Source organism: Phaethon lepturus, unplaced genomic scaffold, assembly GCF_000687285.1.
Source record: "Phaethon lepturus isolate BGI_N335 unplaced genomic scaffold, ASM68728v1 scaffold6889, whole genome shotgun sequence".
NCBI classification, from domain to species: Eukaryota; Metazoa; Chordata; class Aves; order Phaethontiformes; family Phaethontidae; genus Phaethon; species Phaethon lepturus.
Genome location: NW_010565435.1, coordinates 1 through 13,411, shown reverse-complemented (window position 1 = coordinate 13,411; position 13,411 = coordinate 1). Strand labels below are relative to the sequence as shown.

At 42.3% G+C, this 13,411-nt stretch overlaps 1 protein-coding gene across 1 annotated transcript in view; it reads right to left on the bottom strand.

Annotated features, from left to right (window-relative positions):
* Positions 1-12,741, bottom strand: part of JAG1 (jagged 1) — a 35,323-nt gene extending 22,582 nt beyond the window's left edge. The window contains exons 1-3 of the mRNA XM_010295176.1: positions 12,592-12,741; positions 12,190-12,495; positions 1,204-1,255 (exon numbers count right to left, since the gene is read on the bottom strand). Of these exons, the coding sequence (XP_010293478.1) occupies positions 1,204-1,255; positions 12,190-12,495; positions 12,592-12,741 (508 nt within the window). The remainder of the gene's footprint in view (positions 1-1,203; positions 1,256-12,189; positions 12,496-12,591) is intronic.
* Between the last annotated feature and the right edge of the window lie 670 nt (positions 12,742-13,411).

The window sequence follows — 13,411 nt, the reverse complement described above, 5'->3', positions numbered from 1 at the left end:
TGGCTGTAAAGCAAGCCATGGCTGCCACTGAAAGGTCACATGAATCATCTGCAATGGACAACTTCTTTTCTGTAACTAAGAACTAACAGGACATCCCATGTATATTCAAAATAAAAAAAAAAAATAAAGAGCAGATCTGTGGAGAAATGTTCCCAGACTCAAAGGCCATTCCCAAGCAGTGCACTCTTCACCAATTAGAACATGAAACTACAGCACTGTGCACATTTCTACAAGCCTTTTCTTTCCTGAAGCATGAAGTCCATTTCATTACTGTTTGGCTGTCACCTGGCATTCTGAAGCAGACTACAAGAAGCTGTTACAAGATTTGTGCAAGATGGGCCACAGTGCTGCTGCTTCTTTGTTGAAGGAAAAGGCTTGTTGTGTCAACAAAAGGTTTATGAGTTCAGATTCATACTTTCTCCTGTGGCTTTTACCACACACTATTAAAGCCTTAGATTGAAAATAGAGCTAATTTTGCCCACCTTCTTCAGTAACAGTAGGCAATAAGCAGAACAGCTCATATGCCAAGAGACTCTGTACAGGAGTCCTCTAGCCAACAGGAGAAGCTTAGCAGAACATTTCTGAAACCAACCAAAGACATTCCAGGTGGAAGATTTCCACCCTTGATTTCCAGACAGCTCTACCAGGTGGTGTCTGGTAAATATTTTTCAGCCCCTGAACATAAATCCCTAGACATCCAGCTCCCAAGGAAGAGCTGGTAGTCACTCCTGTTTCTCTCCTACAGTCATTAGATTGATATCTATAACAAATCTTACGGAGATTTTTTTTCCTTAAGCAGCATGTTCAGTTTTGAGAAGTACATAGTTTATAGAGAAGTCCCAAGTCAACAAGCCTTCTGAATATCACTCCTAATTAAAAGAAGAAAAAAAATCCAAACAAAAAAAATCCTGAAGAAACCCGTTGGCTTTTATTCTCCCTGAGGAGAAAGAGGGGATTAACAGCATCTATTTTTAGGATCAAACCGTTGGTGCCTAGGTGAGCGAGCTACCCCCCCTCTACAGGCAATGTGAGGGAGACAGGCTGCTGTAGAGCCTGGAGTAGCTGCTGCAAATTGCCTGGGGGAGAGCTTTCCCCTCTACTCATTCTCTACTTCACAGTAAGCTGGTTAGACTATCAAAGGCCTTTCAATGGACAGGAAATCAGGGTGTCCGAACTAAGTAAACCAGTGGAATGAATACTTACTAGTAGAGTTATCATTGTAATCCCATGCCTCAACAAGCAGTGTGTAGGATCTCTGCAAAAGAGAAATAAGAGTTAGTTTCAAAGCCACACATGACTGTAAGAAAAAATTATATATCTTCATCAAAAAGAAAACTCCTGGTCTCTGCCCTAAAATGGAATACTTGAAAACATAAATAGGTAACAGATTATACTTGAGACAAACATGATCTTCCTGAAACCCCATAAGCTACCTTATCCAGTCTGACTTAGAAGACCTTTCACCTTGGATAGCTCATCTTTGTCATCATTAATGCATCTTATGTACTTAACCAGCAAGTACAGCCTTTGACACTATGCTGTAGCCACAATAAAGCATGTGTGGAAGAACTGCACACAGAAGACAGAAAACACCAGGCTAGCACAGCAGCATCAAAAAGACCAAAAAATGAAAACCAAACCCCCACCCTCAGAAACGGCTTCAAAAGAATTTTAGTTACAGAAAAGCAGTCTTGATGTCCCTTCCCCCAGCCATCCTGAAAGCAAGAAGTGTTGCTAAGATTACTGTGCTCTGCCTTGACAGCGCGATCTCTAGGGACTTGGCTTTTCAGCACCCCCTTTGAAAGCTTTGTCTGCATGAGGGCCATCGCAGCTCCCACAAGTATCAGGTAACTGAGGGAAGAACTGATGGATATGGGAAGGGGGTGGGGCAAGAGGGAAGCATTGTAAAACAAAGGCTAAAATCAGACTATCTGGAAGAGCAGGGAAAGGGAAGACGCACTATCCACCCCGGGTCACATGTGCAGACGCACTAAGCTGCCAATGAGCTCTCTAGCACTCCAGTAATAATAGTCATAAGCATAAACTAACTAAAGTGACTCCACGGGTGGGAAAGATGCCAGCTATTACATCTAAGCCACCTTTATCTTCAATCCTAACTTGAGAACAAGGGCCATTAAAACATCTTCTCCTCCCCCACCTCTACTCCGAGATATTATTATCCAGGCTGTATCTTTCAAAATTGCCATTTAGCCAGCCATATCCGAACTTACAGAATCATTCAAAAACAAAACATGCACCCCCTCAAAAAAAAAGCTGAGGAAAAAGAAGAAAAAAAATATTATTTGAAAACCAAAAAGTAGAATAACAACTATAAATGAGGTAATAAATGTAACATCTTTCTGGTGCACAGAACAGTGATCAAACAAATTAAAACTTCCCATGAAGGGTTTCGATGCTTTGCCATAGAAGCTGTGTATCTTAAGGTTTATTTCTTCTTAATTGTATCTGTGCTCAGTCACAGTCTGCTCATTTGTGGTCTGCAGTGCTTAACACCTTTTCTGTAACAGAAACCAAAATACAGTTCTGAGAGTAAGCTGCTACAAGGTGCAAGTGTAAGGCAGACCTCAAATTCCTTGTGAGGAGAGAAAGGAAAAAAAAAAAGGAATTAAAAAAAAAAAAAGAGTTGAAGCAGACTGCTTTCTCACGACTGGACACAGCATGCAGCCTCTGAATGAAAACCTAGTTTGTGATGGACACCGGCTTGGAATACAGCCTAAATATGTTTCATATTCAAAGCAGACTAGGATTCCATTTCGTTCACTGATAACTGTGGGAAAATGCTTCAAAAAGTAAGCAAAGCTGGGCAAGCCGAGACATGTGCCCAAACGTCTATGCAGCGGCTCCATTGGCCCAAATCATTTTTGGTTAATATTTCATGAAAGTTACATGTTATTTGTCACTATTCTAGACCAAGTCTGTCAACTTGAAAGAAACTCTGAAAATAAAATAAAGCAGAACATGATCATTTAACACTGTTTAAAGCAGATTTAAGAAGTCCTTACACAAGTGAGAGGTAAAAATAAACAAACAAAGCCAGAATAAAACTCCTGAGCCATATGACAGATATAAATTGCACTATCTTGGGTGCTTCCTCACTGGTTTAATTACCTGCATTGAGAAGCACAAGCACAACATGTTACTGCAAGCTTGAAAAAAATATTATGATACAGAGAATGAATTATAGCAACTAGCACTACTTCCAATAAAGTTAAGGATGTTTTCCTTTTGGCCTTGCATAATTGTTTTGGAAGATATTTTGTCTAAACTCATAGCAACAGTTCCCAGTTGGTTCTCAGGAGTGTTTACCAACACACCTAGCCCTTAAGGAAAGGAAAGGCTGAATCCTAGCTCTGAGTGCTACTGTTGCTAGATACTTGTGTGACCACTTTCCAACACCACACAGGAATTTGTTTAAAAAGAGGAGACGCTTCTGCTTAACTGGATGGAAACAAAATGCAGGGGTAATGAGACCTACCCTAGCAATTCCCTTGTTTCTATGTGCCCCCTCTCACCTCATCTGAATATTTTAAATGAAGAATCCCTGTCCTGAAAAGGGATGATAGAAAGAATGGCAGTTTAATCTCTTGGCTCTGTCCCTCTCAGCACGAGGCAAAGAAAGGATAAGACTTTGCGTTCAAGATGCGACACTTCTAAACAAAAGACACACAGACACCCACAGCCCCACAACAATAGTAGCAAGCCCTCCTCAACAATCCAACTATGGCATACCTCTAGCCAATTCTACCCCGCCTCAAAAAAGCAGTTCTTTGCAAAGACTGCACGGTTGAGATTTTTTACAAGTGCATATCATCCCCACTCTATAGATCAACAATTCAGATATCTCAGGAATGACTACTTACAGCGCGGAGGTTTAAGTTTTCCCATGCCCATAGATGACCTCTGCCCATCTTTGAATAAATATATATATCCAGACACAAGAATTCCACATCATGCACCTTATTCTATCAAAGCAATGTCCTAGGCAACAAGGCAGCAGTGAACTTTCCCGAGTCACACCCAATTAGCTGCTGTAAACCCAAGCTTGACCAGAAGGCAGGGATTCTGGCTTGAGAGGAAAGGCAGCTTGAAAGGAACAGCAAGCCAGTACACTTTGCAGAACATCCACAGTCTGATCATCCCAGGGCAGCATGGTCAAATTAAGCAAAGCTCCTATGAGTTAAGTTCAGAGAGGATGGAAATGGCTACGGTCACACTCCAAAAAACAAAGCAAGCACCTACGTGCAAGAGCTATTTTCCTCATGTCCAAGGCACCACAATTTAAATCTTGATCCATTGATAATACAACTCAAGAAAGACTGTGAAGACCCTGAAATCCATCAGAAACTGTCCCTTTTAAGGGTCTGAAAGGGCAACACAACCTCTTTTCTGGTTATTTAAATGAAATACTAGCAGCTCCAGGAAGCACTAAGCAGGTGGTGTTTAAAGCTCTCTGCTTGATTACCTTCTTCCCTCCCTTCATCCAGACATCCACCCAAAAGAGGTGGTTTTGTACTTTGGCTTCTAAAGGCATTCTGCGAGTCAGTGGGACAGAGCAAGATTAAAACATCAGGCTCATTAGTGAAAGGACTACCTCCTTTTTGAAAGAGGTTGCAACTAGTCAAACTTCTTTCCCTCCTATCCTTGTGGTTAAACCATGCAAGAGCTTTGCTGAGCATGTGAAACCATGACTAGACAAATGCAGTGGGAAGTTTGCATTCTGAATGCACGCCTGCTCCTCCTCTGCCAAACAAGGAGAGCAGGTTAAGCCCAGCAATGTTCTCCTCATGCTCTGCCAGCCGTGCACAGCTGTGAAGACCAGTTTGAGGACAGTGCCCGCACCCTGCCTGCATCCTAGGGAAGGAGGCTTGGAGACTGGCATGCTGTCACAGCAGGCCACAGCAAATTGCCAAGAGCTCTAGCAATCCCTCCTCCCTTCAGCTGCAAGGGCGTGAGATAGGGAAGAGGGAAACTGAGGCGTATTCCAAAGTGGCCAAGGGCCAGGAAGGAAGGCATCTCTGAGCAGAGTTAAGGCTAGTCACAAAACCACTTCTGCTAAACATCAGCAGGACTCTCACTTGGGTACCCCTGTTGCCACATGACCAGTCATGATGCTGCTATACAGATGTGTCACAACGTCATGCTTTGGTCAGCCAGTCAACTTTGACAACAGAATATTCCTTCAAAGCAGTTGAAGACAACTGGTTCCTCACCCAGAGGAGACATGGACGTATTTGGGAAAAGGAGGGAAGCAACCTTAACCCTCTTAACCCTTTGTCAAATGCAACATCATCAGGAGGCTTTTCTTTGGGCAGGCCTACATAAGGATAAGGCAACACCCTATAAAGCTGTTACTCTCTCAAGCCTGCGTATATAAACAAAGTTTAAGCTGTAACAATCTCACGCCCCAGAGTCCATGGCCAAGAGCTAGGCTGAACCTCAAGCAGGCAACCCAGCCAAGAGCCTCATCAGAATATGCCCACATGAAAACAGAGCACACTGTTCCTTTAGTCTTCATTTTGAGTAGTTCCTTCATTGCTGTTAGTGCCAGTAAACACTTCATTGCCACATAAAGGAGAAGACATGAAAACAAATTTAACTATATTAGCAGCTTCCAGGAGAGACTTTCCCCCCCACTGGGCCTTAGCACAAGCCAAGCTAGTAACCGAAGTCAAGACCTTCTCTGCGATGCAATTGCCACCCTCCTGCCAAACGATGAAGGACACAAAAGTACCGCTATCCAAACTATGCATACGCTTAAGCATCCAGTAAACCAGGCTGATCTCTGATCTGGCAAGCCTGCTGGAATAATGAGTATCCTGTGAATACATAATGTGCTGAAGTTGCCATTGTGTGAAGTAAGTCCATGGTTTGTCTGGGAGCCGAGCAATGCTGAGTCCACTGCTGCTTCCTGTTGCTTGTTCTGTATTAGCATTATTTTTGGATAGGCCCCATTATGTTCTGTAATCCTCACTGCAGTCAGTATGGCCATGCTATTGTTCTTGGTTAATATTAGCAGTAAATGCCTCTGTCTGGGTGGCCGGACTACAATGTATTCCGATCATAAACCTAGCATGCATTAACCGAACAATGTCCTGGGATAGAGTGGGGAGACTTGGGGTCCTCCCTCCTCCCCTCCTGTACAAAAAGGAAAAGAAAAAAGTATAACTCCCCCCCCCCTTTCTTTTTAAACTAATGATTTGAATCAATCTCAGCTACCAGGGTGCATCATACAACAGCAGCATTTTAATCAGTACCTTATCTCGTTATGGAGTTATTTTCTCACGGAGCCCCACTTGTCAAAGACTAGCAGGTAGGCCAAGATGTCAATGGTTGCTTTCAACCTTCCCCAACAAGCAGATTACCTGCTCTTATCAGTCCCCCTACCTGTTTAAAGCATCTCACTGATAATTAAATGCACCAGTTACAAAAGGGTGGCAAGGTTAATAGAGGGAATACCTAGTAGCCAGCCAAGCAAAACAGTCAGGTTCACATAGAGCAAGCCTGAACAAGAAGCCTTTCTACTTATTTACCTAAGTGCGTAAGAACTGGGTTGAGCTGGTAAAAGACTCTGGATGTTTGACTATTTACAAACCACTATAACCACTTCTATCCACATTTTACAGTTTCTTCTGAATACTACAAGAATAATCAGTGCAATTTATGCTGCAGAATAGTGACCACAGAACCATGAGCTCCACAGATGAACAAGAAATGAACGCAACAGCTGGTTTTGACATCTTTCCCCATGTTAACGCATACGGGTTACCAGCTAAAATTATTATAACTGTGTCAATTAACATATAAAACTTCTATTCATCAGCAGAAATGCAAAGCCAATTTTGGGTCAACTTCTCAACACCCATCGGGTCATTAGTGTTACCTTCGCAGAAATACTTTTAAGAACTGTAGCATAAGGTTTTTTTGCATGTACTGCAGGGCATCAACTGAAGTTGGAAAAAGTGCCATGTATGAGCGCACAAGCCTCTTGTAAGGCACATCACCTCACTTAATTAGCTAAGGCCCAACTTTACTAGCTTCAGAACTAGTTTACTTCTATTCCAGCCTTCAGTCCGCAATGAAGCGGTAAGTTTTCTTGAGCTCACTAGAATTTTAAGCATAAAGCATCAGTTTTATGCAATTCATTTTCAGACATGCAGACTTCCAGCTGCATAAACAAGCTGACAGCGCTGGATGTAGGTAGTCTGAGAAAGTTTAGGAATAAGCTTCAATGCCTTCAAATCCAGCTGCCACTGAAGTTAAACTGCAGCGGGCCTTTATTATAACAAGAACAAAAATTTTGCAAGCAGGCAGGATGAAGATTTATTTTTAGACATATTATGGTAATATAGTCAAATGGATTTACCAGGAAGATGAAGTTCTGAATAGACTGGAACATAAATAACTCTTAAGAACATAGAAAGTCCAAAACCTCCGAATAGATGCATCACTTCTCTGCAGTCCTGGGAAAAAACAGCCTCGTGGATGCTAATTATGCTTCAGATGTCACTTAATACTCTCAGCTCCATTTTGGATAGTAATCCTAGGCAAAACATTGCCCTTTGAATGCTGAAGATTTATTCTTAAATTATTATTCAACAATAAATGACACAGTGTAGACTTGATTAATATGCATTTTATTATTATAAACATTTCTTCTGCTCTGCCCATGCTCCAAGATGACTTATCAGGAACTCTTTAAGAAAAGCTTGAACAACATCTAGCATTTGCTTCTACAAGTTTTCAAAAAGTTAACTGGAGGGAGAGAAAAACAAAATCCAAAAACAAGCTTTAGTTTTATGACTGTGACCTAGTGTTTGGTTTGTTTGCTTGTTTGTTTTAAAAAAGCAGTTGAATGAAGTGACATTTTTCTCTCAGATTAAAAAGGCTGTTACTTTAATATCAGCTGCAGATTAGTATTTTGGAAGCCTCTTCTGTCAAGACAAGAGGAAAAAGTTCATGAAGCTTAAAAACCACTACAGCTCTTTCATTATCTCCTCCTAGCCAGAAAAAACAATGCCTACCCAGAAAATATATTTTATGTCTTCAGGAACCAGTTGCAGTAAGATTTTGTCATCAAAAAGGGGAAAGGCTGACTATTTTATTTTTTAGAGTAAGGTTGGAATAAAATGTTCAAAACTTTTTAATTGTATTTTATGCTGAAGTCATTTAGATACTGGAGGGGTTTTTTTCCACCTCAGTAGTTTCCTGGTGTGTTGGTGCAATTGGCCCCAATATTAAATAATTACAAGGATCATAATTTCAGGATAAACAAGACGTTTGAAATTGGAGCTATGCATACCAAAGCAATTGCCAAGTTTGACCTCCTTCTTACTCACAGTCTCACCAAACCCCCAAAAGATCTTTCTTTACATAACCAAGCAAAGCTTAGCACTAAACTTTGCTTAGTTAATTCACGCACAGCTCCCTTAAGGTATAGCACACATCACACTTTGGATTCTTTAAGAAAGGCAAGAGATTTGATTTATGTCAAAGACGAGCATGTGTCTACCATGAAACAAAACTTGTTGAGACAGACTTTGACAAGTGGAACATGGAAATTCTTTTGTTTCATACTTTTCTATATGGCTTCGTGAGCCAGGTTTGCCTGTCAAGAAAGTCACCAAAGTCTCAAAATGAATGCAAGAAGCAAGCCTACATGTCTTGTAGGGTTTTGCTTGGTTAGTTGGGTTTTGTTTGGTTTTTTTTTTTTTTTTTTTTTTTTTTTTTTTTTTTTTTTTTTTTTTTTTTTTTTTTTTTTTTTTTTTTTTAAATCATTCTCACTATTGTTTCAGTTTACAGAAGAATTGCTAGCTACTGCAGGGGCAGTAGCTGATGGCCTCTAGTCCCTTTATGCTGGTCTGCTGACCTGTTTCCTAGCAACTTACTCAAACCTTCCATCACCTAAATTAATTTATGGCCCACCGTCTCCATACCCATTACTCACAGGGGTACATATCAAAAACTGACAAGAGCAAACCACATACATTATTAATAAGACTCCAACACTTCAAATCTACATTATAAGCCAAATCTAACAATACACTTAAAGCATACCATTCTCTTTTCTTCCTCTCCTGCATGATGAATAAAGACCTCTAATGCAACATAACTATTTTTCACATATGGCGTAAGGGGGCAGCTTGATATGGGAAGAGATTTTTTTTTTTTTTTAAAGTAGTCAAGGCAGCAAGACTACTTAATGTTACTGACTCAAGCTGGAACATCCAAGAAAAGCCTCCCTCAGACAGAACAGAAACACCACATATTCAGAGATGAGCATGAATTTTCAAGTGCAGTATGATTAACATTTTGTTGTACCTCCTATAACCTTTACTGTAGTTTGCAGTTGGATATATTCAAAGCCAACTCATGCTTAGCCACATTGGTAAATGCAATGCTAGTCTCAAGCTTTTACTCAAGTCAAAAACATTCACCCGTCTAAAGAATTTTTTTAAGTTCTGAAATTTCAGCATCAGATTTGAGTTGACTAATTAAGTTTACTACTTTATCTGTAAAGCTTTCAAAACCGCTAAAATGATTTGTGTACACAATTTTAGTACAAATAAGAGCTTTGCCACATTAGATATTCTTTTGTTCAAATGCCATTTGAAAGTCACAATGGCTAGCATAAAAGCTCTGTCCTAGCAAAGTTAAAGCTGGGAGGCAGGCTTGATAATCGCAAACCGACTATCATCACAATCTCCAAAAGTGCATTTCTGCATGGGAATATGCAAGAGTTTATTCCAAAAATTCCACTCTTAGGAACCAGAGTGTCTGAAGTTGTCAAGTTTTACACATTTCAAAGGCTGCACTGGAGTTTTGCTGCTGCTGCTCTAGGATTCCAATGCTCAATCAGATTCAGCAGGACAATAGAAGCATTTCTTTTACTAAGATGCAGGCAAGCTTAAGAAACTTCTCCCAGGGTCCCCACCCCCTCAAACCCACCCTCTACGCACAGATTTCCCTTCCCAACCCTATGAAGAGAGGGGTTGTTAAAAGGAACATGTTCAGCGTTCACATCATTTTTGTATACACACACATATATCCTCAGATTCAAGGCACTCAAATTACTGGGAGCAGGGTGAGGGACTAGCTAAAAAAAAAAAATCCTTGATGAACCTCAACTTTTCTGAAAAGAAGTTAAAATCTGCAACACAAGCACTGCAGTCACTGGCACAGCTTCAAATACCTCAGATTTTTACAAAGCCCTTTATCCCTTTGATGGCATATTTGATAACAGTTTTATCTCATTTCAAGTTAGAAAAAAAAATAAAAGAGAAAGGACAGACTTGTACTTCCAACAGAGAATACTTTTGTTAACTCTGCTATTGTACCTTGTAATGCTATCTCCTTAAAAATACAGACTTGATTTCACCCTTGTGCCTCTTCAGCAGTCACAGCTGACAGAGGAGGCAGGTAGGAGGCAGCACAGGACATTTCAAGAACACATAGCTGCCTGCAGCCCTTGGCAGTAGGACTACAAAGTGGGTGTCTACACTACAACTGGAGGAGAAATGCTTTTGGGGCAGACTTTCATCCCCAGAAAAAGGCTAGGACCACCCAGCAACCAGTCCTTATCTGACTAGGAAGGGCCAAGCTTTGGAGGGAGTGGAAAGTCTATGCGTGCTTCCACCTCGCCAGCAGCGATAATGACAGAGGATAGGAAACAAGATTCACCCCTCCCCTGCGTGCACGTAAGAGCCCTCCTCCCCTCGCAAAAACGACCTTAGGCATCTAGGTTAGGATGACTGGCTTTTCAAAACTGCTGAGCATCAACATATCCCAAGGCAGCTGGTGGGAAATGGTCTGCTCAGCGCCTCTGGAGAAGGGGAAGGGGGAAAAACAGTTTTGTTTCCTAGGTGATCTCTAAACATAAGTTTCAGGAGCATGAATTTGGGAGTTTTTAGCTTTTCTACCATAGCATCCCAAAGAGTCACCTCAAAAGCGAGGCTGTTGTGCGTGCATAAGAGCCCCTCAGATCAGTCATCCTCAGCTTCTGATTGCCCGCACGCAGTACTGCTGGGCACAAAACACTGCACTTCCTGCCATCCAAGGCCATGGGCAGTCTCTGTGTCCAGAAACCCTATGGCGCTGAAGCCTGACTCTGTGGGTCTGTCCTGAAGGACATCCTGAAGGATGGCTGTTTTGGAAAGACGGTCCTCAGTTTCTGTGCAGTGAGTAGAGGACTCTGCAGAGCTGACCATATCAAACCTCTTGAGCACCCCAGAAGAAAGAAGCAGCACTGAAGTCTAAGCAAGGGTTCTTTCTGTGCCCAACAACAAAGCAGACTTCAGCTAATGAAGGGGTCACCCGTCCTCCATCTCACAGCTCTACAAGACTGACTAGTATTTGCAACACTGGGAAAGTGCCTGGCAAAAAGCCCCACCTCCTTGAGCCATCAAGTTTTGCACACAACTAGAGGGAAGCCAGAATCTATAGACCGCTCAAGCAAATAGCCAGGAAAAGGTGTGCTGTGGGGAGGAGTGAAAGGGACCAAAAGCTAAGGGCAGGCTTTCCTCACCCTTCAGCTTCTAGAGTCCCCAAGCGCCTCAAAATATAGCAAGCTTCCCAGGGAAGCTGGCAACTAGCTCACCAAGAGCAGCAACAGCAGCTCCCATCAACACCAAGCAGAGCAGTAAGATTTCCCCTTGGGAGAAGCAGGAAGCCTTCCCAAACACGCTCCAGGGAAAGGAGCCAGCTATGACACACACTTTTCACACGGGATCCCTCTACAGCCCCTAACCCACTGCTATTTTGGCTTAAGTCCAAAACTTCACTGTTTAGAAGAAGAAAAAAAAAAACACAACCCAAAAAACACCAGGAAAAAAAACCCTACTGACCTTCTAAGTCTCAAGAGACTTATTCATGCTATAAAGTGCAGAGATACTGGGTTTGCTTCCCTGACCCATTTAGATCCCCCTCACTGCACATCTGACTTTCAAATTTAACAGGCTGTGCATTGTGAGCCCCAGGGAACAAAAACAAAAACACCACCACATTTTACTCATTTCTGTGCTGCGGATCTCTGACGCTCTTGCCAAGATGCCTGCTTCCTCCCCAATCCTGGTCCCTCTCCCCCTGCGCAAGAAGTTAGAGCTCAGCTCATTATCACCATCTCAAACAGCACCGTCCAACAGAAGCAGAGCCAGAGCAGGCCACGCAACTCACCGGCCAGGCAAAGCTGAAAGGGATAACAATCCGGTTCTTTTCATTATTCCGGTTGTACTTTAAATTGAAGGTATTTCCTCCGATGACAGGAGTGGATTTGGATCCAAAGCTGCAAGGACCACCAGCAGTGACCCGCGATTGATACTCCTTCAGGCAAACTTTAAAATAGGTATCACACTCGTCTCTGGTGCATTTTCTATCTCCTGGGTTTCGGGTGCCATCACAGCAATTTCCATTTTGCAGTTCACCATTCACATTTTGCATGGATAAGATCTCCAACTCGAACTGTCCCGATGCTAAAGTCACCTGTTAATCCCAAGAAAGAACCGGAGGAGAAGAAAAAAAAAAAAACCAAACCAAAAAACCAAACAAAAAAAAACAAGAAACAGACAGTTACCTCACTTTTTTCCCCAAGCGCAATTCACAACAACTCTGCAGACAGGAGAAAGTCGTTTTAAGCGTGTTTTCAAGAAGCACGCGCATAACATTAAAAAAAACAACCACTCCAAGCTTTTCCCTATCAGACATCCATGAGAAACGCTCATAAATCATCCCAGCCAAGTAACACCTTTAATGCTAATAAAGAACCTTGAGTGTCAACTCCAAAAAACAGTGTGCATGGGGAAAGCTTCTAAATCGTTAGAAATAAAACTAAACCAAATCAAGAGTGTATATGCGAGGGCAAACCCAACAAAACGCTATAGCTAAAGTACCCTGGAAATGCAACTCCTCTGCTTTCTCCGAGGTGCAGCTGAGACGGGGAAAAGAGTCTCCCCGCTCAAGGTTGCTCAGCTGAGATTCAGACCTTGCCCATTAGTCACCCAAAGAGCACTGCCATTAGCCCCGTTTAAAAAAAAAAAAAAAAGAAAAAAGAAAAAAGGAAAAGAAATTAATTTCGAAAAAAAGCGGTTTGCAAGTAGTTGGATTTTTTATTCCCAGGGAATTAGGTCTTGCCGCACAGAGGACTTCTGCGTTTGCCACCTCCGCAAGAAAGTTAGCAGCAGTAACGCCACTCTCGCTGGAGCAGCTTTGCAAACGCGCCTTGTGCACCGCCGAATGTTGGGCTTTGCAAAAGCCATCCATCGCAATCACCGCGGGAGCCGCGTTTCGCGGAAAAGCGGCAAAATTACCGCAACCTGCTCTGCGCGGCGGATTCGAGAGCCCCGTTCAGGCTCGCTGAAGCTTCCCCCCTCTCCCTCCCTCTCTCCTCCCGCGAGGGGCT